Source organism: Thunnus albacares, chromosome 24, assembly GCF_914725855.1.
Source record: "Thunnus albacares chromosome 24, fThuAlb1.1, whole genome shotgun sequence".
NCBI lineage: Eukaryota > Metazoa > Chordata > Actinopteri > Scombriformes > Scombridae > Thunnus > Thunnus albacares.
The window spans coordinates 12155330-12178843 of record NC_058129.1 but is presented as its reverse complement, the minus strand read 5'-3'; the positions used below and the strand labels follow the sequence as shown (position 1 = coordinate 12178843).

Sequence of the window (23514 nt, the reverse complement as noted above, 5' to 3'; positions counted from 1 at the left end):
CATGACGTCGCCCTACATTTATGCGCGCTCCCCCTTAGCGCGCCCTCACCGGCAGCGTGCACATCCACGTGAGGAAGCGGTGGGCGGAGCGGGCATGAGGATGGCTTCAGGGGGGCTCGGTCGCGTACAGCCAATGAGTGGGCGCCATATAGATCAATATTTACATGGTGAGCCTGCTCTGCGCCTGTGCAATGTGATCTACTGGACTGTGTGTATACTAGTGGAATAGGATGGTTTACTTGTGGTTTACCTACATTTTTGCTCTAATTTAATGACTCAAATCAAAAGTTTTAGAGAGTGTAACTGATTTAATTAGGTTTTTAGAGAAAGAAAAGACAGATTTAAGCCTGATTCTTATTTTAAGCTTTGTATTTCTAATGAATGCATCTATTTTCTGTGAGAAACACAGCACAGATCAAGTCAGACTTGATTGTAAAATCTTTAAAAACACCAAACAGTACAGTTTAGACTTTTTTTTTTGTTTTCATTTTTATTTGAGGTGCAACTGTCTAGTGCAATTGTAACGTCACATTTGTGATGGGCTGAGGAACATGCACAAAACATTGACATACTTCTGCTAGGCGTTTTCCATTTTTTGCCAAGTGTCTCATTTATAGTGTTCAGCGCTTTAGTTGCCCTACAAGCAACTTAAAACACTTGGCTGTACAAAAGACAAAAAGAAATAAAGAAAGAAAACACCATCGTCATTCATTAAAAAAAAAAAAAAAAAAAACCTAAAGAAAAAACTACACACGTCCCCAAATGGAAAACCGTCTAGATCATTTGAGCGAGTGAGTTAAGCGACGGCGGCGGAGAGTTCACATACAGTACGAAGCCGTGTGTCACTGCAGGAGAGACAGCATCTTAGTGTCGAGGTAAATAATCCTCTTCTGTTCCCACCCTGAGTACTGACATCACAGGTAGTTCAAAACCTGGCAAAACCATAGATATATATATTTATACACATATACTGTATATGTACATTGAATAAAATAACTAAAAAAAGGTTTTTATATATGTATCTATGGTTAGAAACCAGGCACTTGGCAGAGTTTAATTGGAATTTTTTAAATCTGTACAAAGTTCACTACCTAGAAACAGTCATGTCCTATTTATACGCCTTTCCATTATTTATTTTTTTTACAAATCACTAGGACATTAATTACATTAACAAGAGCAAAAACAAACAGACAAAAAAACTAATTGCAATCCCAGATCTTTCTCAGCCCTCCCTAAAAAAAAAAAAAAAAAAAAAACAATAATAAAAAAAAAAAAAACACATTGATTCCCTGCATAAATGTTTAATGTTCCATCCAAGACGGGGCAGAGTGCGGCGTTAAGGGGTGGGGACAGCAACGTGAACCTCGAAAAAGAACACCGAGTTCTCAAAGTGAGCAATGAGGCGCTGCTAATATATATTTAATCTTTTTTTTTTCTCTTTTTATACCCCTCCTCAACCCAGAACACGAAGACCTGGACTAATTGTTTCTCCCATTCCAGATGGGGCGCACAAATCTTTTGTTTGTCCTTTAAAAGTTCGTCCGCTGTCGATGTGGCTGAAAAAAAACAAAAAAGTGCATTAAACCACGGCACTGAAAAAATCTGAAGCATGAAACAAGAAGAGTAAAAAAAAAAATCGTGTGCAGATGGATAGTGCTGGGTTGAGGCGGGGCGGGGCAAGACAATGGCACACTTCTCCACGGGTCACACTGCGAAGGATTTGACGGTACTGACGAGAGCGTGCAGCGTGCTCCCCACCCCGATTGGTCGGGCCCTGCTTTAGCTCCTCCCTCCCTCCATGGAGGGGGCCCTGAACAATGGCAGCGGCGGCGGCTGCAGTGTCGCCTCTCAGCTCTGTCCTTTCCCTCGTTACCACGATGACAGCGATTGTCTTAAGCAGGTAAAAGTTGGAGACAAAGTAGACACACGCACACACACACACCGGTGCAACTCCACAGTCTTTCAGTTAAATAAAATGTGCAACAAAGTAAAGTTGTTTGTCGTCCTCCGGGTGATTGTAGTGTGCGCTCCTCGAGACGGTGGCATAGTCAGCTTGAGTCACTTCACAGTATGGCGAGACTCCTTCCTCCTCATCCTCCTTCCATCTTTAATCCTCAGGCGGCTTCTTTCCAGGTTCTGTGTTACGCAGACGTGCCTGAGTTCTGTGTGGGAGGGAGGGCTTGTGTCGTCCCGACTGAGCCCGGGAGCGGAGGCTGGGCGGCGCTGGTCGGGGAGCCGCCGGTCTGGACCTGCGCCTGGAACTGAGCCATCTGCTCGGGGCTGGCCAGGGTCTTGAGCAGGTTGTTCTCCTGCTCCAGCTGAGTGTTGCGCTCCATCAGCTCTTTGATCTGCTCTTTCAGCACCTCCACCTCCTCACGCACGGCGTACATCAGGTGACTCTTCACCAGGTCCTGACAGAGGGGGGAGAAACAGACTTTTAGACTGTGGTATTATTATTGTACAAACCAACTTTTTCATTTATTTATTCTTAAAATTAAATCACACTCATTACATGCACTCCTTTCTAAACAACCCTTTGTTGCTTCCCTAAAATGTATTTTTTACTCATCCATGTTTATTCTATTTATAAATACTGGGGGAAAAATACTCACAAAGATCTAAAATCAACTACAGGAAACACTGAGTAAGTCTCACAAACATGTCACAGAAAAATGCGTGACACAGCACAAAGGCTAAATTTGCAACACAAATCACTTCACTGGCTCACACGGCACCTGCCAGCTGTCACTGTGAATGACGGGAGGAAACACAGGGATGCTCACACATCACTAATTCCTCCAAAAACACCCATAAAACAGATTTTTTAATTATTTTTTTACATGCTCAGCTTTGTAGTGCATCCCCATGATGATGCCTGAGCCGTGTGTTGTCCCAGCCTGCTGAGACAGGGATTAATAATCTGAGCATCCCCTCCTCTGTGGACCCGCCTCCTCCTCCTCCTCCCTGCTCCAGCAGGCAGCGAGGGAACAAAATGTTCCTGCACGGGGTGGGAGGAGCCAATCACCGGCGGAGTTATTTATACCGAGCGGAGGGGAGGCTGCTGCTTGCCTAGCAACACGGCGCGGAGAGGGGAGAGGGACTATGTATATGCATGAGAAAGATAGCGTGTGAACCTTTAGCCTGGCCCACATCAAGTTGCCAACAAGCCGGAGGTCATCGGTCCAAATCGTGACAGAGCAGGAAGCTCCTGTTGCTCCTGCTTCTTAATTGACATACCAGCAGATGCACAGATGCGGAAAATAATCTGCTTTTTTATCCGCATTAATAAACTTAGAATTGAGATACTTTTCATTCATTCATTCGTCTGGAAAGCTTTTTATCTACTGTTATCACTCTGAGCTTCCCCCCTCCCTCTCTTATTAAAACATACATAACATTATTTTGCAAATATGATAAATTAAGTAAAGAAAGTAGAGAATAAAGAGCAGAAGTGGGTGATAATAGTTGTGTGTCTCTGCTGAATGAGCGGAGAAGTGTTTGGGTTACATAACACCGGAGGCAGCACATACATGTAAATGATGAACTGGGCCTATTTACTAACACTGCAGCAACAATATTACTGGATTTTTACATGATTTTAAAATGAAAAACAACAACAGTCGCTTACCATTGCTTGTTCAATCTTGTTGTCAATGGCCACCACACTTGCACCAGAGGAGCTGAAAGACAGAAAAATTTGAATTAAAAAAAAAAAAAGATTATATGATGCAACATTAGCTGAGTGTGTATTTGGTGCAAATGTGTCTCCATTAAAGGTGTTTTTTTTTTTTTTATAAAGGCAGAGAGGCATTTGCTGTTTTCAGGCAAGGTGCCAAATAAAAAAATAAAAATATTAAGCTGCTAACATCAGCTGAAACAGAACAACAGAAATCTTAACGAGCGTCTGCAACAAAGCGGAGCAAATGGAGGTCGACACAGCAGCAGTTTTGACTTTGATGGCGGTGAATCAACCAGGCAACATTTTTCAGATTTCATGTTGAATCTTACTGCACATCGCTGAGAAAAAAAAAACGCAGTGACATTTACCTATTGTCAACCCTGACTGATGCACTCTCCTTCCCGAGCACAGAGGACAGAAACGATATTGAGAAATTCCTCAGTTGACAAACGCCAAGGTCCATCGCCACTGTGTAACACTGGGAATTCATGCTACCCCGTCCATCAAAACACCCAAAGGCGATTCTTCAGCTGTACAAACTGGACATCCAGCGGTATAAAAAGTAGAAAAATAGAGCATTATTGAGGGGGAAAAGGGGGGGGAAAGGTCTGCTCTCTCCGGGCGACGCGCAGCTCGCAGCCGGGACTGAGCACAAAGACTGAAACGGCGGGCTGCGGCTCCCTCTCTGCGTGATGAGTGCAGGAAAACAGCGCCAGCAGCCCCGTGATTGGCCGAGAGGGGCGCTCATTTGCATAATGTATGCGAGAAAACAGCCCCTGCGTGCGCCTGATTGGACGACAGGTCGCTCATGATGATAATTTATTTAACATCTCTCTACCTGGGTGCACTGTCCTCTATAAAAGCCCGCATCCAGTTTACCCGCCACAGCGCGAAATGAAAGGAGGGTCTAGGAAACGAGCTTCAGTTGTTCTTTTTTTGGTCTTAAAACGTGATGTTGCCTTTCTGGATTAAACCTGTCTGGACATATAGGGGCTGCAGGTGATGCTGAAACTGATATGTGAAACAATGCCTCCACCTATCGGTTATAACGCATGTATGAAGGGGTTAAAACATGCGGGGACTCCTTCACAAACTGTATATACTCGCCTCATGTCAGTTGAGACATTAATCAATTGGCCCTGTGATTTAAAAAAAAAAAAAAGTGTGCAAAAGCTGAGCTCAGCAATGTCCAGCTGTCACGTCTCGTGGGAAGTAAATAAACAACCCTGAAAGTGCAGCCAGTGTGAATAAAAGTGAAGAGTCAGATGGCACAAAGAGAAGCTGTTTCTCAGTAGATCATCAGTTTGACTGTGAAGTGGGAACACGCTGTTCTTTACAGTAAAACAGGACCACCCCTCCAAATGTGTATGTTAGAGACCAGGCTTTGTTACAAATCATTTGGCATCTGTCTCAATTTTATAATTTTAGGATGTGTGATTCCTGAGTAGAAGTGTTTTTTTAGCCCCCTGAGCAAAAGAAAAGAGTCATATATATATATATATATCCATATGGCTTCAGCAGAACCTATATTTTTGCAGAAGTTTTTTCATTTTTTTTGATTCTGAAAGTATCAAAAAGTGTAAATTGTCATTGTCATCACAATGGCTGTTAATTCAGCTTTAAACAAGGACATTACATTATTTTGAGATTGTTAAAATTGTATAATATTACAATAGCACAATCAAATATAATATGAGAAGGAAGGAAATAGAAAAAAAAATGAACCCAATCAATCGAATTAATTGTCTATAAAGTGTAATAAAAGTAAAAAAGTGTATATATCAGTACAATAACACATTTACAGTTGTTTTTGATGTAATCACGGGGCTGTAAATGATTTAAGCAGCTGATCAGATCCAAGTAAGAAACACTAATTACATCACATAAACATCTGACAACAGTTACTGATTAATTAAGCCACACTGATGTGTTTTGATGGTATAAAAGGTGTGGACCCAGTTTGGATAAACAGTGCATGTGGAGTCAAGATAAAAGCACTGAAACCACACAGACACATTTTAATTGAATCCTTATGAGATAACGGACTTGTTGCTGCTGCTCATTCACACCTTTTACTGACTTTGACTGGAAAAAGGGGGACACATGTAAGAGATCAAACTGTTGTCTGAAGCTTGGATCAGCTGTGTTGTGCTCTTTGACTGCATGTCGGGACACCTGTCCTGCTTTAAGCACCTTAGCTGTGTTATATCCGTCTCTGGGCGGGACATTAATGATCACTGAGTGTGCTGTGTGTGTGTGTGTGTGTGTGAACGAGATCAGAAATCTGTTTGAAGAGACAGGACTTCCTCAAAGACATAACCCCTCCACCTGCTCATATCTTTGTAATTTCCTTTTAGAGAGCTGGAATATGTTTGTAGCGACTTCTGCTTTTCTTTTATCCAAAAGGAGCAGTGTCACATGTCTGCAGTGTAGTAGAGGCCTTATTTATACATGAATGCTTATGCAAAAATGATTGAGATGAATATTAAATACACTGGTGGGAAGGAAATTGTAGAAATTTTGTGCTTTTTGTTGATTGTACAACTGCTTTATTGGGTTTGGGACACTGACGTCTATTAGTGGCCTCATAACTGAGCATGGGGAAGCAAATGTGGGTTCGCCAGATCAATTGAGGAACTGGAATATGATGTTTATCTCTGACAGTTGATATTGGAGGGAAAAAATTAAACTGAAAGCAGGCGAGACAGCCACCCCATGTGATCGCGAGCAAACACCAGTCAACCAGGCTTTTTCACACTCGCATACAGTCGAGCGTAACAACATGCATGTGCAGAAGCAAGAACACTGTGTCCTCGCACACACACTGATAGCCCTTCAGGGCTGCTGAGCAGGGGTTTTGCACATGCTCAGGTGATGCCTCGCTGCAGGAAGAGAAGGGCATAAATTCCACATGCTGATGTTATAAGATAGATTTCAATACCGCTGGATAAAATGTTCACACGACATTTAAAAAAAAGACTCCAACTGAATGCAACAACACCAACAACAAGTAGACAGATACAACAACAAGCCTCTTTGTGTCCACCCTTGTTTACGCCGCCGCGGACCCCCTGACAACATTACAGTCATCGTTACCTCTTCAGATGTTTCTCCAGCTCCCAGAAGAGCAGCTTTAGGGCCATGGCGTCCCTGCCCTGTGCTCCTCCTGCCCCGGCCAGCCCCTTCTCTCTCATTGATGCTCTCAGGCTAAAAAAAAAAAAAAACCCCACACACTCCGACCAAGCACGCACGCCCGCCCCCCTCCCCAAAACACCCCAAACAAACACCACCACTACCACCACCTTCTCCCGTCCTCCTGACCTGCGCCCTTCGGCCCCCGACCCCTTGCTCCCCTCAGCTGTAGCAGCTTCACATAGGGGAGCCTGAGCAACAATAGAGACCAGGATGGAGCTTGTGTAAAGACGGGGATGGGAGTGGGAGTGTGTTTGTGTACAACGGGAGCGCGCGTTAGTGTGTTAAGTCCTCCTGATTGCCCCCTTACTAAGCCACCCCTGTGCCTGAATCACATATAGACTGTCAGACGATTGGGCGCACAGCGAGGCGAGATAGGAGGGTGGGCTGTGATGTCACTGCATAAGGAGTCAAGTCACCTCCTCCTTCTGTTGTTATGTAAACTGTCAGCTGAGATTAGGGTGATCTGTCCAATGGGATGAGCCATTTTTGACCACATACCCCGTTAGCACGCGCACAGTCGTCTACAAGCCACTCCCTTCAGCCTGCAACATCCTCTGCAGAGGTGATGGATGATGGGATACTACAGTGGTACCCTGCTCTAAAGCTCCTTCTATCAGTTTTCCACCTTCATCCTTCTTATTTTCTCACACTGGAAGCATTGCGCCCCTCCTCAAAATATCTCAGGAGCCTTTAACTGCCCTGTCACTCCTCATAAGTGGACGCACACTGGACACACACACACACTCACAGTATGGTTCTCCACTTAAGTGCGCCTCACGTGTACCTCCACGCTAGCAAAAAAAAAAAAACTCCCACGCAGGCTATGGGGCAGCACGTTACCGTCTGAACAAAGACGATCAAAACAAGATGGCGAGAAAGGCTTCAAATCAGACAATGAACTGATGCATAAAATCGTATCTCAGCGTTTAAAAAACAAAACAGCATCAAGTGTTGAGTGGATGAACTGTAGAGAACAAAAGGGAAGAAACAATGTACAGTGCAGTTATAGGGGACCACAAAATGGCGGCGAGCGGGGTACCGGGCGAGTTTTGTTGGTGGGATTCAGCTCAGTTCATGCAGTGAAATTATTAACCTCATTAGGTCGAGGTCACGTCTTCTTTTCTTCCCTCCACTGTATGTGTCACTAATCTAAGGAGCCGCAGAGGCCCAGGAACAAGATGACAGAGTGGGAAACGAAGGAAACTGCCAATTGCTGAGAGACTAATAAGGACCTATGACCTATTCAAAAGTGCCAGTATTGATTAAAATGCAAACACTCTTCACATACTGTAAATCTGTACATTGTGTACTTGTGGGGTCTGGGGTCACTGTGCGCATGCCCACTTAGAACAAAAGGCTGGAAACCAGTCCGAAGGGAAGCATTCACTGATGTGGAGACAGCTTTACTTTCAACCAATTGCAAATGGCGCAACGGTCTCCACTCAGCCAATGGTGGGAGACTTTGACGCCATGACATCACACATAGCCCAGATGGGATGCTTTCATTCATTGTGTATCCACGTCTACCCAAGGCTGTGTGTGTGGCCTGTTCAAAGAGCTGACCCATATATTACCCAACCATTATGTTGAAGCTTATATGTATACTTAGAAGACTTAGAAATGAAAAGATAATGTAAAAAAACAGAACAACACAGTTAATTAAAGTCTTCCTTATTAGCCAAGCTACCTCGTTGATGTTCCACTAAGGTTTATTAGTTAGGTAATGAGCTCTCAGCCTCACCAAACTGTGTATAAACCAATTTAGTTTGAGTTCATTTTAACTCTATTTTAAGCCTTTAACAACAACATGGTGTCCAGCATCTTCATCCATCACAATAACCTTTCAATCCAAGACAATCACTTCCCAAAAATAGCCTACAAGTTGGCTCCGACAGTGTGAGCAGATCTGAAAAGAGTAAAGAAAACAAGTGGCAGCGGTGTACATCTTCACCACACCCTGTAAAACTCACAAAAATGGCAGATGTGTAGCCACATTATGGCAGCAGATGGTGCCTGCAATTGCCCACATAGTTAAAAATATAGAGTTTCATCTCAAAAGTATATTTGAGAAAAGCAACACTTGTCTTTAAAATTCAAATTCTGGTGTACTGGGTGGAAGAAACGCTGCTTTTTTTGATCTCCTGTATATTTCAGAAGCTGCAAAGTAAAACTAATTTTAATTTTTTAAAAGGAGCCATAAAAAACTAAACTAAACCTCAGAGGCTTAAATGTAAATTCAGCCTAGAAGAGACGAGAAACAAGCCAAAACAAGCTCTAGATGTTCCAGAAAAGTAAAAAGCGAGAAATCAATGGTGCCAACATCAACCTAAATGCCTTCTAGTGTTGTTGCTGTACAGTTTAGTATCCATCCATCCTCTTTATACGCACTCTCTCTCACAAAAGCGCCCAGCTGAGTGCAACGCTTCACTATATTGTGTAGTTTTGACAGAAAGCAGAGCTGTGCCCAGTCGGGGAGCCGTCACTCAGGCTGCTGTGTGTGGTCCTGAAAAACACCCAAATCCTCCACAACTTGAATGAAATAATTAAGAAGTCAAGGATTTGATAACAGCATTCGTAAGAGTAATCACCAGAAAAAAGACACAACACAACTGGACCCAATGTCATGACAAAATGGGGCATCGCAACAGGAAGTGAATCTAAAAGTAGACACTTTATATCATGCCCTTCTTTTCTTTTTTTTCTTTTTTTTAAATCAGTGTGTATGCTGTGCTGTGAATCGCCTCCCTCTGCATCATTTCTCTTCATGCAGTTGGGAGACACAAGCTTGCGTGCATCTCTTTGTGTGTTTGTGTGTGTGTGTGTGTGTGTGTGTGTGAGAGAGAGGCTATGCATGCAGACTGGCGGAATCCGGTTTCGGAGGCTTTTTACACATCGGAGAAGCAAAGGCCGACAGCCAGATCAACCCCTACTACCGCACACACGTCACTTGAGCAAAAGAAGGGTTTTTATTTACCAAATATGGGAATAAAAACAAAAAGACAACTGAATCTGCAACCTGCAATTATTTTACAAGGTATAATTCCTGCAAGTGCACCAAGGTAGCAATCAAAAGCAGGATTCGGTTTGTTTGCAATACTTGGATGAAATCTTTAATCTTTGATTGCACACAGACAAAACAAAGAGACGGGAACGCCCCAAAAACTCGAACAGCTCTCATGGCATCTCAGAGCTTCGGGGCAGTGATTCTCTGAAGCGTAAGTGAATCGCTCTCTGCCATGCACGCAAGGCCTTACATAACCAGCCTCGGTGCCATATGGGCCATGAGAGAGAGACAGAGAAAGAGCAGGAAGGACGACCGTTAGCGCCAATATCTCTACTGGTTTAATGACAGATCAGACACACCTTGTTCTTCTGATGGATGAGGTATTAACTTTCAACACCCACAGACATTCTTCACACTATTTTTAAAAAAATACACAGACAAAAATAACAGAGAGTTTTTTGGCTGCCAAATTTAGCGAGGAATTTGTGACACGTTAAAAAAGAAACGCCCAAAAAGATGATGTAGAGTTCAAAGAGGACGCTATGATGCATGTATGTGCCTAAAAGCACAAACGCATTATTGTACATAGGGAAGAAATTGGAGAGACAATATAGGATCTCCTGACGTGAGGTTTGTCACTTCCTTACGACTTATTTTAGTCAATTTAACTCCGTTTTGCTCAGAATGAGAAGTTAACAGAATCTTCTGTGTAAAAAATATGCTACATGTGAAATAAAAATCCAAGGAAGCCACACAAAGAGTAAACTGAAATGTTCAGGTATTACTGGGCAGATATAAATGTATTTTCAGTATTTTATAAAGATGTTTGTTGCCAACATAAAAAAAACAGGGCTCAACTTTATGCTAATATTAAACAGTCAGTGTATTTTGTGTTAGTCAAGGAATCAACAGCACTGTAATGTTTTTATCCTGAGTGAGAAGGAGTTAAAAAATACTAAAAATAATGTTTTCTAATTTCCTAAAATCTAACACTGTTGCTAACAAAAGATTTTCAGTTCATTCCAGTGGATATATTATATTAACATCTGTTTCACCTGGTTTTTAGAGGGTTAACATGAATGTTTAGGTAACATCAAACCAGGTTGTATTTCTTTCACACCTAACACACACAAGAATGAATATTTAGCTTTTTTTTTACTTGACAAAAACATTTGGATAACTCTCTTGAGCACAGAAATGTGACCTTTTGCAAATTTAATAAAAAAAGTTTTTAAAAAAGACCACTGATGGAAGTGATGCACCTCATGTATGGGCACCCTACTCTCTTCCCGTTGGCCCCCGTTCACGAGGTCTGCAGTTGGACCCTCAAATAATCTTCTACAAACGAACATTACACAATCTTACGACGCACAGACAACCGTGAGACGTCACAGGAAGTTAGGTTATCGACCCAGAGTCACATGGGCGTGCACAGTGTTTCTGCCTAAAGCTTCGAGGTGTCTCTGTCAATGTCAACAAACCAAACTAGCAGAGCAGTAATAGTGAGGCGGCTATGTGAGGTTCTCAGCAGCCATTGAGAAACATTGCTCCAGGCTCTCTGCAGTGTGCTGGCTCCGTGCGCTGCTCTGAAAGTACTTTAACAGTAGGAAGGGTCAAGGTTTTGACACTTTACGCAGAATTATTATTATTTCTCTTTACCATGAAGTCTGTGTTTTACCAGGAAGTGTCAATTTCAGGGGGGATAAATGTTTTTCTTTAGCAGGTAGCGGAGGGGTTATGTTACTCAGAAGTCAACCAAAATCATCCCTTCCATGTGAACAAAAACTGCTCAGGGACAAATTATCCTCTTGCAGAAAGCTGAAGGCTCAGCTGGCTACTTTGAGGTGTTTTGGCATCCAAGGTTCAATTACAGGATTTGAAATATCATCATCATCATAACTGAGAAAAGCCAGGGGGTTACGTTATGTAAAGAGGAAATAACAGAGAGGAAGAAAATAGCTGTACAGTTGTCAGAAGAGCGATCGCGACACAACCAGTTAAAGCCAAAAATGTTGCTTCTCATGATTTCCCCTCCGTTTAAAAGCCTGAAGAGGGAAAAAAACAGTTCAACAACCTTTAAAAACTTCTCTCCTGTAAACACTTACCATGCACACACACACACACACACACCATAACAACCCAGAGGGGAGCGTGTTTATGACTTCACCCATCAGGGAGAAGCAGACAGACATGCATGGACACATATTACATCCTCTCTAGGCCTGTGACTCTCAAAGAATCCACAGCTCTGCGTGAAGGCACAAGGCGAGCAAACGTGACACCCTCCAAAACCCACCCACCCATGTGCCTCAAAACCAAATCTGTCGGAGCTGGATGATGTTCCGATCATGCTGCATTAACGTCTTCACGCACAGAGGTCAAGATGCCCTTTAAGAGATGCTGGCAAAGCCTGAAAACATTGCCCATCCGGTGTTTTCTCTTGGATTCAAACATATGGTGTCAGAGCAAAAATAAACATGTGACGCATGCATAAATAATGAAGTCAGACCACTCACATGCACAACAAAGAGTCTAAAACAAGCTCTTTTCATTATCAATTAATCTCCTAATGATTTCCCCCATTAATTGATTAATTTGATCTAAAAAAGAATTGAAAATAGCATAGTCCAACACCACAAAACCAAAAGTATGACATATGACGATGCAGAAAATCCTCACAATCAAGAAGATGGAACAAGGAAATGTTGATTTCAACATTTAATGGATTATTAAAGTTGTCAATTAATGCTTCAGCTCTATAATCCTGTACTGACAGGTTTTATTGAGAATTTTTTGGGGAAAAAACAGTGACAACAAACAAAAAAAGAACCCCAGTCTTATAATGCAGGTAAAGCTGGGTGCGTTATTATGGCAACTAGAGACAACAGCTGTGCAGTGATTCATATTCAGGATGAGACGCTGTTAATAGTACAAATTAAAAAAGGGAATCCACAATAACTTCTTGTGTGTGACTCATTTATCAGTCACTCAGACAAGATGATACAAACTTAGTAGTACTGGGCAAGCACTGGCAAGCGTGAATCGGTCCATCCCTAAAAATAAGCACACCTACTGTGTTATAAACCCTGCCGGAGGATATATTATATCAATCATTGCACTGCTGGAGCCTTCTGCAGCCGCTAACCTCACTTATCAGACATCACCCACCCATTTTTACTGTGAAAAACACTAATTTGTTGGTGATTCATTCATTGCATGCAGAAAGGCCATTTCCACTTAGCTGCAAGGCACATTTAGGTCAGTGATTCTCAAAAGCACATTAAGGTTATATAAACTGCTGTCCAGGCCGGGAGGAATTATGTGCAGAAGCTGCCACCTTGTGGCGAAACAGCAGTACGACAGCATGAGAGAGCCGAGTTATGTGGCTCAACTGAAGCATGATTTTATGTCACATTTCATTAATAGACAGATGATTTGACTACCTTCAGCTGTGATTTATTGTTCATGACATCCAGGACAAGCCCGAAAAATTAGAAGCATTGCTGAACTCATTGTTTCACAAAACTTACAGCCAACATCCAACTGAAAGATGCACCAAACAGGAATAACAGCGCAGTAAAAGAGAAACCAAAGGATGGGATATCACTCAGTTTAACATTAAATACTTGATGAGAACTTTAAAAACAAAATAACACGAAACTGGGACAAATTTTAGGGCAAATTATGCAGTCGTATTCTTCCCATTAACCCAAGAAAACCCATGTTTCCCTAAAGTATCAGGGATCTCCACCAGAATTAAAATCAAATTTTGCCAATTTTGAACACTGAGTTTGTAAAAACTGAAGCAGAGGTGGGTCCAACAGAGTTCAAGAGGTTAACATGGAAAAAAAAAGAAAAAAAGAGAGTTGGTTTTATCTAGAATATGTCTGATCCCAATAACTAAATCTAACATGAAAGAGTAAAAGTAAGTATTTAGCACAGAGGAAGGCATTAAGTTGGCTTTTGGATTTTTAGGCCATCTATTCTGCTACTGGCCACCTAATTTCATATTTAATGCAGAACTCTTAAGACCTCAAATTTGAACAAATGATAAAAACTACTTTGCAATAAGGCATTTTGAATTTTACCCGCTACAAAATTCTCAACATGCCTTGATCACAAGGTCTGCACATTTTAAATCTCACACAGAACAATATGAAGTGAATTCTGTGCAGATTAGTTTCTTCCAGATGTGAAAAAAAATGTAATATATTGCATTAAGGATTCAGTTTTAAACTTAAAGCTGTTGTGTCTGACTTTATTCTCATCTTTATAGCTTGTATAAACCATGCAGTAGTAGACTTAACATTATTATCTTTGGCTGTGTTCACAAGAGCAATAGTTCACAAATGTTTGATGTTAGGTATGACTCACTGCTTAGTTGTAAATGTTTATGCAGAGGTAGAATGGTGTATTATGTTACACTTACAATCCTAAATCCAAGTAAAAAACATTTTTGAGGACACTAAAGCTTCCTTATAATCTGGTTCTTAAAGAAACTAAGACTTTGTTGAAATCATACATCCCTAACAGCAACTTTCCTTTTGGCTCCATGCATATTTGGCCGTTGGGGACCTCACTTTCATTAAAAGCTCAGCTTTGGATGGAAAGCCTTATTAAAAACAGGCCTGTCGATATCAACAGAGCATAAATCACCAGCCAAAGCCAGCAGAGCTGCAGTTTGACAGGCAGCTTATTATCACAAAAAACATATGCAAGATCAGAGGCTGAGTTTACAACATCTAAAATGTCACCTGACAACTAACTTAACCACCTCTGAATCACAAAAAAAACAAACCTGTATCCCTTAAAAAAATAAAAAATAAAAATCACCCAAGTAACTGCCACAACTTCAGAATATTCACGTCTTCACTACAACAAGGCTCTCTTGACAAGATTGATTGTTTTACCAGGCACAATAAAGAGTCTTGACACTCTTACATCTCTCTTTTTTATCTGTTTATTGTTACAAAGGCTCTGTTGACTGAATGATAATTATCACTTCGCTCTGTGTTCAAGCTGTAAACCCTTGTGTTTGAACTCACTTAACCTCAGCTTCCAATGAATACGTGTTTACTTAAAGGACCAGTGTGTAAGATTTAGTAGCATATAGCGGATTGGACATGGCAGAAATGGAAAATATTCATAAATTTGTTTTAATTAGTTTATAATCACCTGAAAATAAGAATTGTTGTGTTTTCTTTAGTTTAGAATAAGACCTTTATATCTATATGGGGAGCAGGTCTTATTCTACAGAGCCCGCCATGTTGCACCGCCATGTTTCTACAGTAGCCCAGAATGGACAACCAAACAGACTCCAGAGAGGGTCTTTCATATTTTTCACCACCATAGCTTCTCCTACACGCTAGAAAGGGAGCAGGAGGGGTCTTCAATTGGTTGTAATCTGCAACCTCACTGCTAGATGCCACTAAGTCTTACACACTGGTCCTTTAATTAAGATGCTTATAAAGAAAAAAAAAAAAGTTTGCTAATATAAATCTGTCAAGAAGTCAAGAACAGGTGTGTCTAGTATGTTTTATGAGCCAATTATCACTAAAGATGCCGTAACTTTTATGGCTCAAAATGATTATGTCATGCCCCATAAAATGCACTAAATGTACTATGTCACTTAACACATCTTTGACAGTTGGCTATTTACACACTTTATATAAAACATATACAACACCTGGGAAACATTTTTAAAAGGACAAGTGTGCAGGATGTAGTGGCATCTAGCGGTGAGGTTGCAGATCGTCACCAAATGAATACCCCTCCCCTCCCCTCCCCTCCCCAACAAAAGACCCTCTGTGGAACCAATGTTTGGTTTGTCCGTTCTGGGCTACTGTAGAAACATGGTGGTGCAACATGGAGGCCTCCGTGGAAGAGGACCTGCTCCCTATGCAGATATAAGGGACTCATTCTAAGGTAACGAAAACACAACGATTCTTATTTTCAGATGATTATACACCAATTAAAACATATTTAGATATAAGTATGGAGTATAACGACCCTGAGATTGTCCAGCAGCTTTTGTTCTTTTTTAAGAGAGATGAATTCGTTTAGGGCGTGCAATGTTTCATTGAATCTGTTCTTACTTATTGCTTTGTGGCCTGGTTTGGTTGCCTCACCCTGTCCAGTAAAAACAGGCTGGCAAAGCTTGTTAAAGAGGCCGATAAGGTGATCGGGGTGCAGCAGGCCCAGCTCCAGGACATTTACAGTAAGCGCGTTATCAATAAGGCCCAAAGTATCCTTAACTGTCCTGACCCTCCACTTTATAAGGAGTTCAACCTCCTTCCCTCTGGCCGCCGTTTCAGAATCTCTGTTGTTATTGATAGGCATAATTTATCGGGCTAATTTTTCTTGACTTTTAACCTGCACATCCATATATATATATATGTAATATCATTTATTGTTCAATGTGGTAGGAGTGTCCTTGTTTTTACTTGAGCTGACAGTTTACTTCAGATTTTTATTTATTATGCTTGTTACTGTCAAATGTTTATATGTCTCTGTGTAACCTGATGTGTTTGATGCCTGCTGTAGACCAAATTTCCTTCAGGATAATAATAAAGTTGAAGTAGAGGCCACTAAATCTTACACACTGGTTCATCAGCAGAAAATAATTTTGTCATGGTAATTGACTCCAAAGTAATACACACATAAGTATTCATAAGGTATAATTTTGGTTTTGGCTCAGAGCCAACATCACGCTGAACTAGAAGAAAGACGCCGCTGTGCAAACATAAGCAGCCTCTAAGCTGTGCCGTCTCCCCTGTGTTGCTTTGTGATATTATTACACTTGATTTCTGCCTCAAAACAACTTGCAGAAGCTGATATAATTCAGTTTAAAGAAGACTAAAACCCATATGCAAAGTTATATTTCTCTGCAAGTTGTAATAGATGCTGTAAAGAGAGAAGAGTGTTAGGACAGCAGGTGTACGGTATACTGAAAATGTGTGTGTGTGAAAGTGTTTTCGCTCTGCTGTCAGCCAGTCCTGGCAGCTATTCAAAAGTCAAATTATACCAGCACCGACGTGCAGGCTGAAATTCCACCCGGGGAAGCACGAGGACCTGATGAAAGCGCTGATTAATACCACTGTCCTCACTGCACTGACTGATATACAAACAGACAGCGAGCAGGTGAAAAGAAACAAGCTGAATTCTACAAAACACAGACACACCCTCACATCCCCTGTTTTACAACATGACAGCTCACAGTCATGACAGCTGCAACATAAGGCTTCTAGAGACAGGTAGTCACTGCTGAAACTCAGAGTGAACCCGGCTGATTTCCTGGATCATCCTGGAATACAAGTTGTTGTTGTTCCAGTAACTCACTGATAGATAAAAGAGCGACATACGGGGCTGCAACTAACCATTATTTTCATTATCAATTAATCTTTTTGTCTGTAAAATGTCAGAAAATTGTGTGAAAACAGCCTGTTATAATTTCTTAGAGCTTAAGGGGCATCTTCAAATGTCTTATCAACAGTCCAAAATCTAAAGATATTCAGTTTACTATCATGTAAGACACATCAGTAGGGCTGCAGCTAATTATTTTCATCATCGATTAATCTGTTGATGAGTCACTTGGTCTATAAAATGTCAGAAAATGGTGAAAAACGTTGATCAAAGGCCAACATGCAACCAAAAATGTCTTGTTTTGTCCCAATCAACAGTCCACAGTCATAGAGGACTAAAGAAACCAGAAAATATTCACATTTAAGAAGCTGGAACAAGAGAATTTTTATCTTTTTTTTTTCAAAAAAAAAAAAAAAAAAAAAAAAAAGACTGAAAAGATTATTTGATTATCAAAATAGTTGCCAATTAATTTCCTGTTCATAAATCAACAAATCATTGCAGCTTTAGCAAAATGTAACAAATATTTTAAGCCCAGTCACTGTCTTCCTGTCTGTGTTGCTCCCACTAGGTTTGTCATTTAGTGTCGACCCAAATACTGCCCTCAAAACAAAGAAAGAACTTGGCTTCAATGCAAAAAAAAACTTGTCAGTAACAAAAGCTTTCAAGGTCTGTTAATTTGGTCTGTTCTTCTCATCAAACTCAGTTTCATTAGAGAAGTTGTTCTTGGACATGTTGAGATTAGCTAAAAGGTACTGACACAGTTCTCATTTCACTCTGCTCTTGCTCACTCTATACAGTAAATACTGGTGTAAAATCCCAAACATACTGGTTGTATGGCTGTATGCTTGCAGGAGACATTGCATGTAAGCAGTAGGAGAGGAGAGGGATATTTTGAGAGGAGAAAAGAATAGAAAAAGACTAGTGTTCAGAAGAAAAGGGTAGAGAGGAACAGTTTGGACAGCTGACATAACGCACTGAGGCCTGTAAGAGGAAAAGAGACAGGGTGACAAAGAGAGATAAACAGAGAATAAGCGACAGAAAGAAAGCAGAGACAGCAAAAGAGTCACAGATTGCAGCATGACATGACTATGACTATAAACAAAGCAGACACACACATATATACACACACCAAGACTGTCTGCAGCTCCTGCAGCCTGCAGCACAGAGGCTGATTCATGGAAAGAAAACGAGCCGACAACTGGACTGATACACAGAAACACACTTAGAAAAGGAAGACATGCACAGGCCATGCAAAACACACACACACACACACACACAGCCATGATGGGACGCCACGAATCACTGACAAAAGCCTCCACTCAGAATACAGCCCTGCTCTGTCTGCAGCTGAATATGACTAAGACTACGTCGAGATTAAGCCAGCAGTTGTTGCACCCTCCGTCTCTCTGTTCCTCAAGCACAGACACAGTCTAAGCAGCTGAAAATACATAAATGCTAGCTTCAGCTTAGCAATGACAGACTGTGCTGACGACTGAATTAGAAGTAAATCATGGAAATACTCGGAAGTGTTTATTTGTCTCCATTTCTGTGCTGGTAATTTGTGTATTTGCTGCCAGCAGCTAAATAAAAAGCCCCAATATTCACAAAGATCTTCTGTTTTTTTGCAGTTATGGGTGCTTGGGTGAGGCAGACAGTACTCAGTTTAACTCCCTTCAAACCCAGGAGGCATTAGTGTTGTACTCACAACATGAATCTCCTGCTCAACCAGAACACAGGACAGTACAGAGGTAACACTACACTGCTGCCACAACAGTGCTCCATTTCTCTGCAGCGCCAGTTCATCAAATTCATGCAACACAACTCTTGATCCGACTCTACAGTCTCTACAGGACTGCTTCTTCAAATGGGGGCATGGGAGGGTTTTTTTTCCAGGTCATCAGCCGTATTTAGACCAACCTTGCGTTTTTAGAAACCACCTGCAACTGCAATAACCACTTTTGGAGGACGTTAGCATTTAGTAATTGTACACATAAATAAACTATTGCGCAGTTCCCTCGGGATGGTGCCAATCAACAGATCCAGTGTCTAATAAAAGAATAAATCTAAGGGGGAGAGGGGGGAAAAGGAAAACACTGAATGAGGGAATAAGGCTAGGGTGAGGCAGTAAAAGAGAGAAAATGTAGCCTTTACTGACACAGAGTACTGAGCTAATGGAGGTGGATATATGTCTGATGGTAGGGGGTCTGTCAGGGCAGCGCATCTGCTGAGTCACCAGCTCCCTCAGTGACTCAGCAGCTCCGCTGCTTCTATTCAAGCCACTGATATTTTTACAACAGCAATGTCCAGAGAGTTGTTTTTAACCCTGCTGTCTTCCGAAGGCTGACAGAGTGACCTCAGGGGACAAGCGATTTGTGACATTGGACTCGACCTCTAGATCTGAATGAGACTCCTGCTCTGCATTTAAAGCCAGGCAGATCTACAACTAAGTATTATTTAGTCAGACAGTAATATTACACTTTGTTAATCATGCTTGGCTGTGTCAAAGATGGGTGTGAATGTGAGGGGGGAAAGGGGAAATACTTGTGATGAAATGTTGATGAATGCTGATAAAATGTTGCACAAGCTGTAGCAGAATTAATTACTTCATCTCCTTGTTCAGTAAAAAAACAACACACAGTTTACGTAATAACAAACAACTGCCTGTCCTCACCTGTCTTCATCTCCGTCAGCATGCTGAGTCCTGAGGCCTGCAGCCGCCGCAACCATGAAGGCGCTGGCCTCAGCTGACATCCCCATGTGCGCCAGGCTTCCAGCAGCGCCACTGGCCTCTGCAGCTCCCTCTCCACCTGCTGCCACCCCAAGCCTGGGCAGACCCAGCAGGCCTTGGTGCTGGAACAGAAGCTTTTGGGCGTCCTCCAGCTGGGAGGCTTTTAGGGAGCTCACTCCGACACTCTGGGTTAGGGTCGCACCCGGGTTGAGGAGGGGCTGGAGGTCAGCTTGCAGTGCAGTCAGAGGCATGTATGGGGTCACCTGGGGGGGTGGTACTGGGACTGTGGCAGCGGAGGGGGGCTGAGGTTGGGGCTGTGGGTGATGTTGTTGGGGCTGAGTTGGCAGGGTTTGTGGTGGAAAGGTTGCCAAAGCAGGTGGAGCCACCTGACCTTGATGGGGTAGCTGCTGAGTGATGCTGACCGGTGGCTGCGCTGTGACCCCGGGGCCTGGTGCTATGGAGATTCCTGTTGTAATGTGCGGCAGCGGAGGCTGGACCTGGGTCTGGAATGGAGCAGTGGGCTGGATAAAGTCTGGCTGCCGGACACTACCTTGGGCCATGACACCTGCATGGAGCTGAGGCGCAGGGTAACCTCCCTGGGGTTGCGCAGCATAGGGCAACTGTTGGGGCATTACAGGAAGAGGCTGATTTACACCAGCCTGTGCTGTCACCTGTGGAGCTGCTGGAGGGAGAGCGACAGGAGCAACTGGTTTCTGCATGTGAGCTCCACCGACCACCTCCTGCGGTGACACATAGGTGAGAGGGGCGGTTTGGGCCAGTCCCTGTGGTGGGCTCTGCATGGCTTGAGGACTGGTGAAGTCCTGGCTCGGTGGCTGATAGGGCTGCAGCGTGTGAGGTGGTTGTACAGCAGGTGGGCCTGGATTAATACCAGCGTTACCTGCCTCAGACTCTGCAGCAACCTCTGCACCTTTTGGTGCCTCAGACGTAGTTGCATGTTGAACCTCCTTTTCATAATACTCTGTACACGTCCATCTTCCTTTGCGGAACGGCTCAGAGTTAGTGTCTAGTTTGACCACCCTGAAACGAGAGCCGGTGGCTGTCTGAGTTTGGGTGTGCTGGGGTTGAGTGTTGGGGGCAGCAGCAGCAGGCTGGACTGTTCCTCCTCCAGTAGAAGCCACTTGCCCACTCACACTTGTATTGTCAAAACCTGGCAGCCCAGAAGGAGGAGCAGCAGGGACAGCAGACACGTTAGAAATGTTCACATTGCCTTGTAGATCAGTGGCTGCCCCACCAACAATAGCTGAGGTTGTCCCTCCTGCAGCTTTATCCAACATTGGTGGCCTCTGGGACTGACTAGTCCCAGCTTTGGAAACCATAGCTGGGCTGGAGCTAGCCAAGGGAGCGACGGGGAGAGCTGGCAATGGGGGTTCACCTCCTCCCAAGCTGTCAGAGTGATGATGGTGGGGCTGGCTGTGCTGCTGAGGATAATAATGATGCACGGTCCCGTTTACCATGGAGGCATGCTGCTGAGAGCCCTGAGGGATGGAATGGGGATGAAGAGGCTCATTGGGTGACACAATGCCGGGTGTGTCGACCCCATGCAGACTGTTTAAGGTCTCATCGGAAGAGCTTCGCTCTGGCACACCTGTATCCGTGGCCCTCGACACAGAAACATCCAGCATCTCAGAGGAGGAGAGGTCCTCAGTGTGTGACTCATCCATATCATCATAGCTCTCAGTGTCATCAGCTAAACTGTTGTTACCACTCACGTTAATCTGAGCTGAGGTGACACTCGTTATCTGGAAGCCACTCTTCTTCTTCACCTGAGCTCCAGCCACTTGGGACTGGGCCTGATGCTGGTGGTGGAGTCCCGGAGAAGAGGACCCAGCCTGGGTTGGGTTGTCATCGACCACGTTGGATCCACTGCCGCCGGCTGCGGAGGAGGCAGACGCACCGCTGCTGCCCCTCCTGTAGTGGGTGTAGTGCGTTTTCCTGCTCCCGGTGCCGGGAGGGTCTCCGGAAAAGTCCTGGTGGTGCATCTTTACTTTGGAGGGAGTTAACGTTTCTAAAAGGCCAAGAAGTGGCTGACGGCTAACTTAGCTGCAGTACCGCGATACTAACGAGCCATAAGTGACAAGTCAGATGATTTATGTCCTTTAAAAAAAATCAAGCTGTGGTTAGACAGACTCTAGCTTATAAGCAGTGTCTATATACAACACAACAGTATTAATCCAACTTGAGAAAGATTAAAAAAACGACTGTATTCAACGAGGCAAATAAAATAAACAACGAAATCCAGCTAGCCGTTGGTTAGCTTAGCGGTTAGCCACAAACCTCCAGCACTTGACGTACCTTTTTCACTGCTAATAAAAATGACGTCGCAGATATTACACTCACAAGTTATGCACACAGAAATAGACTAAATAGTTTAAGGTGCACCCAGGTGGGTCTTCGAGGTGAATGTGGAGGTTTCCTAGCTGGCCGGTGTATGTCGCAGGAAATCAGCCGTCGCATCCATTCCTCTCCTCGGACCCGGAGTCTTCCTTTTTCCCGAAACAAACGTGAGCCTGGTGAAGATATAAATCCATCTGTTGTCAATAGACAGTGGCGTCTAAATAATTTCCGTCTTTGTTATGATAAAAAAGTGGTTGCTACGTCCATCTCCGTGTTTGCTGTATCATTGCCGGTGAGCAGCAGCAGCTAACGGGCTGTCAGTCTGCAAACACTGCGACTGCGCATGCGCGTCTCAGCCCACTTTATCAAACTGGTGCGACGTTCACGCTCCACTGCAAAATCGGATTTGACTTGATTAACGTGTTTAAATACCTCTGTTTCGCTTTTCTTGGGGTATGAAGATTTATTTATTTATGCATTACTCGTCTTTCTCCTCTTAACGCACTGTTTAGGCAGTTAAGATGTTAGAGAATTGTTGTTTCTGTTTTGTTTTTTGTCTTCTTGTCCTTTGCCTTTCTTTTCATATCTTGTGTTTCTATGCTAGTTGGTTATTTTCTGCTATGAATTGCCAGTATGAAGTGTAAAATGCAATGAATTCTTACTATTTGTTAACAGTAGTTTATACTGTTTTGCCCCAGAGGCGTTTTAGGGGAGGGTTGGTGTGGGTGGGGTTAAGGGGGTAATATATGGTTGGCTGCACTGTATTTGTTTTACTTTTATAATTTTTTTTTCGTTGTTCTACGTCTATTTATCTTTAAAAAATAAATCAAAAATATAGGTGTTGGAGAATTAAACATTTCCCACAATATTTATCAATACATCTGGTCGACTGAAAACAAAGTGTCCGTTTTACAATATTTACTAAGCAACTGAAGGCAGCAGAGGTTCTGGGTTGTTTATTTTTTTCTTCTTGTGCCCCACTGTTTGGGAAGTGCTACTATACATGTATGTGAGCTGTATCAACCAAACAGTATTGACTGGTGTCTTAAACCTCTTCCACTCCACCCCTGTTTTGGAGCAAAAACTAAAATGGCATACCCAAATTAAAATGACTGTAGCTCCTGAACCACAGTGACTATTTGCATAAATAAGGTCTTGTCAGAAAGGAAACCTCCCAAAGTTTCTTGTGAA

At 42.8% G+C, this 23514-nt stretch overlaps 2 protein-coding genes across 4 annotated transcripts in view; one reads left to right on the top strand and one right to left on the bottom strand.

Annotated features, from left to right (window-relative positions):
- Positions 1 to 19851, top strand: part of LOC122976209 (coiled-coil domain-containing protein 122-like) — a 45105-nt gene extending 25254 nt beyond the window's left edge. The window contains exon 7 of the mRNA XM_044344544.1: positions 18869 to 19851. The gene's annotated coding sequence lies outside the window, so the exon portion shown is untranslated. The remainder of the gene's footprint in view (positions 1 to 18868) is intronic.
- zgc:65895 (uncharacterized protein LOC393546 homolog) lies at positions 464 to 23035 on the bottom strand. Of its 3 annotated transcripts, none has more exons than XM_044344532.1 (3): positions 19912 to 23035; positions 3629 to 3680; positions 464 to 2411 (listed from the first exon to the last, which is right to left on the bottom strand). In XM_044344532.1, exons 1-3 carry the CDS (start codon positions 21966 to 21968, stop codon positions 2142 to 2144), a joined length of 2379 nt encoding a protein of 792 aa, XP_044200467.1. In that variant the 5' UTR covers positions 21969 to 23035; the 3' UTR covers positions 464 to 2141. The 3 variants fall into 3 exon arrangements, with proteins under 3 accessions (XP_044200467.1, XP_044200469.1, XP_044200468.1); XM_044344534.1 differs by lacking the exon at positions 19912 to 23035 and adding an exon at positions 6776 to 6901; XM_044344533.1 differs by lacking the exon at positions 19912 to 23035 and adding an exon at positions 4048 to 4374.
- Between the last annotated feature and the right edge of the window lie 479 nt (positions 23036 to 23514).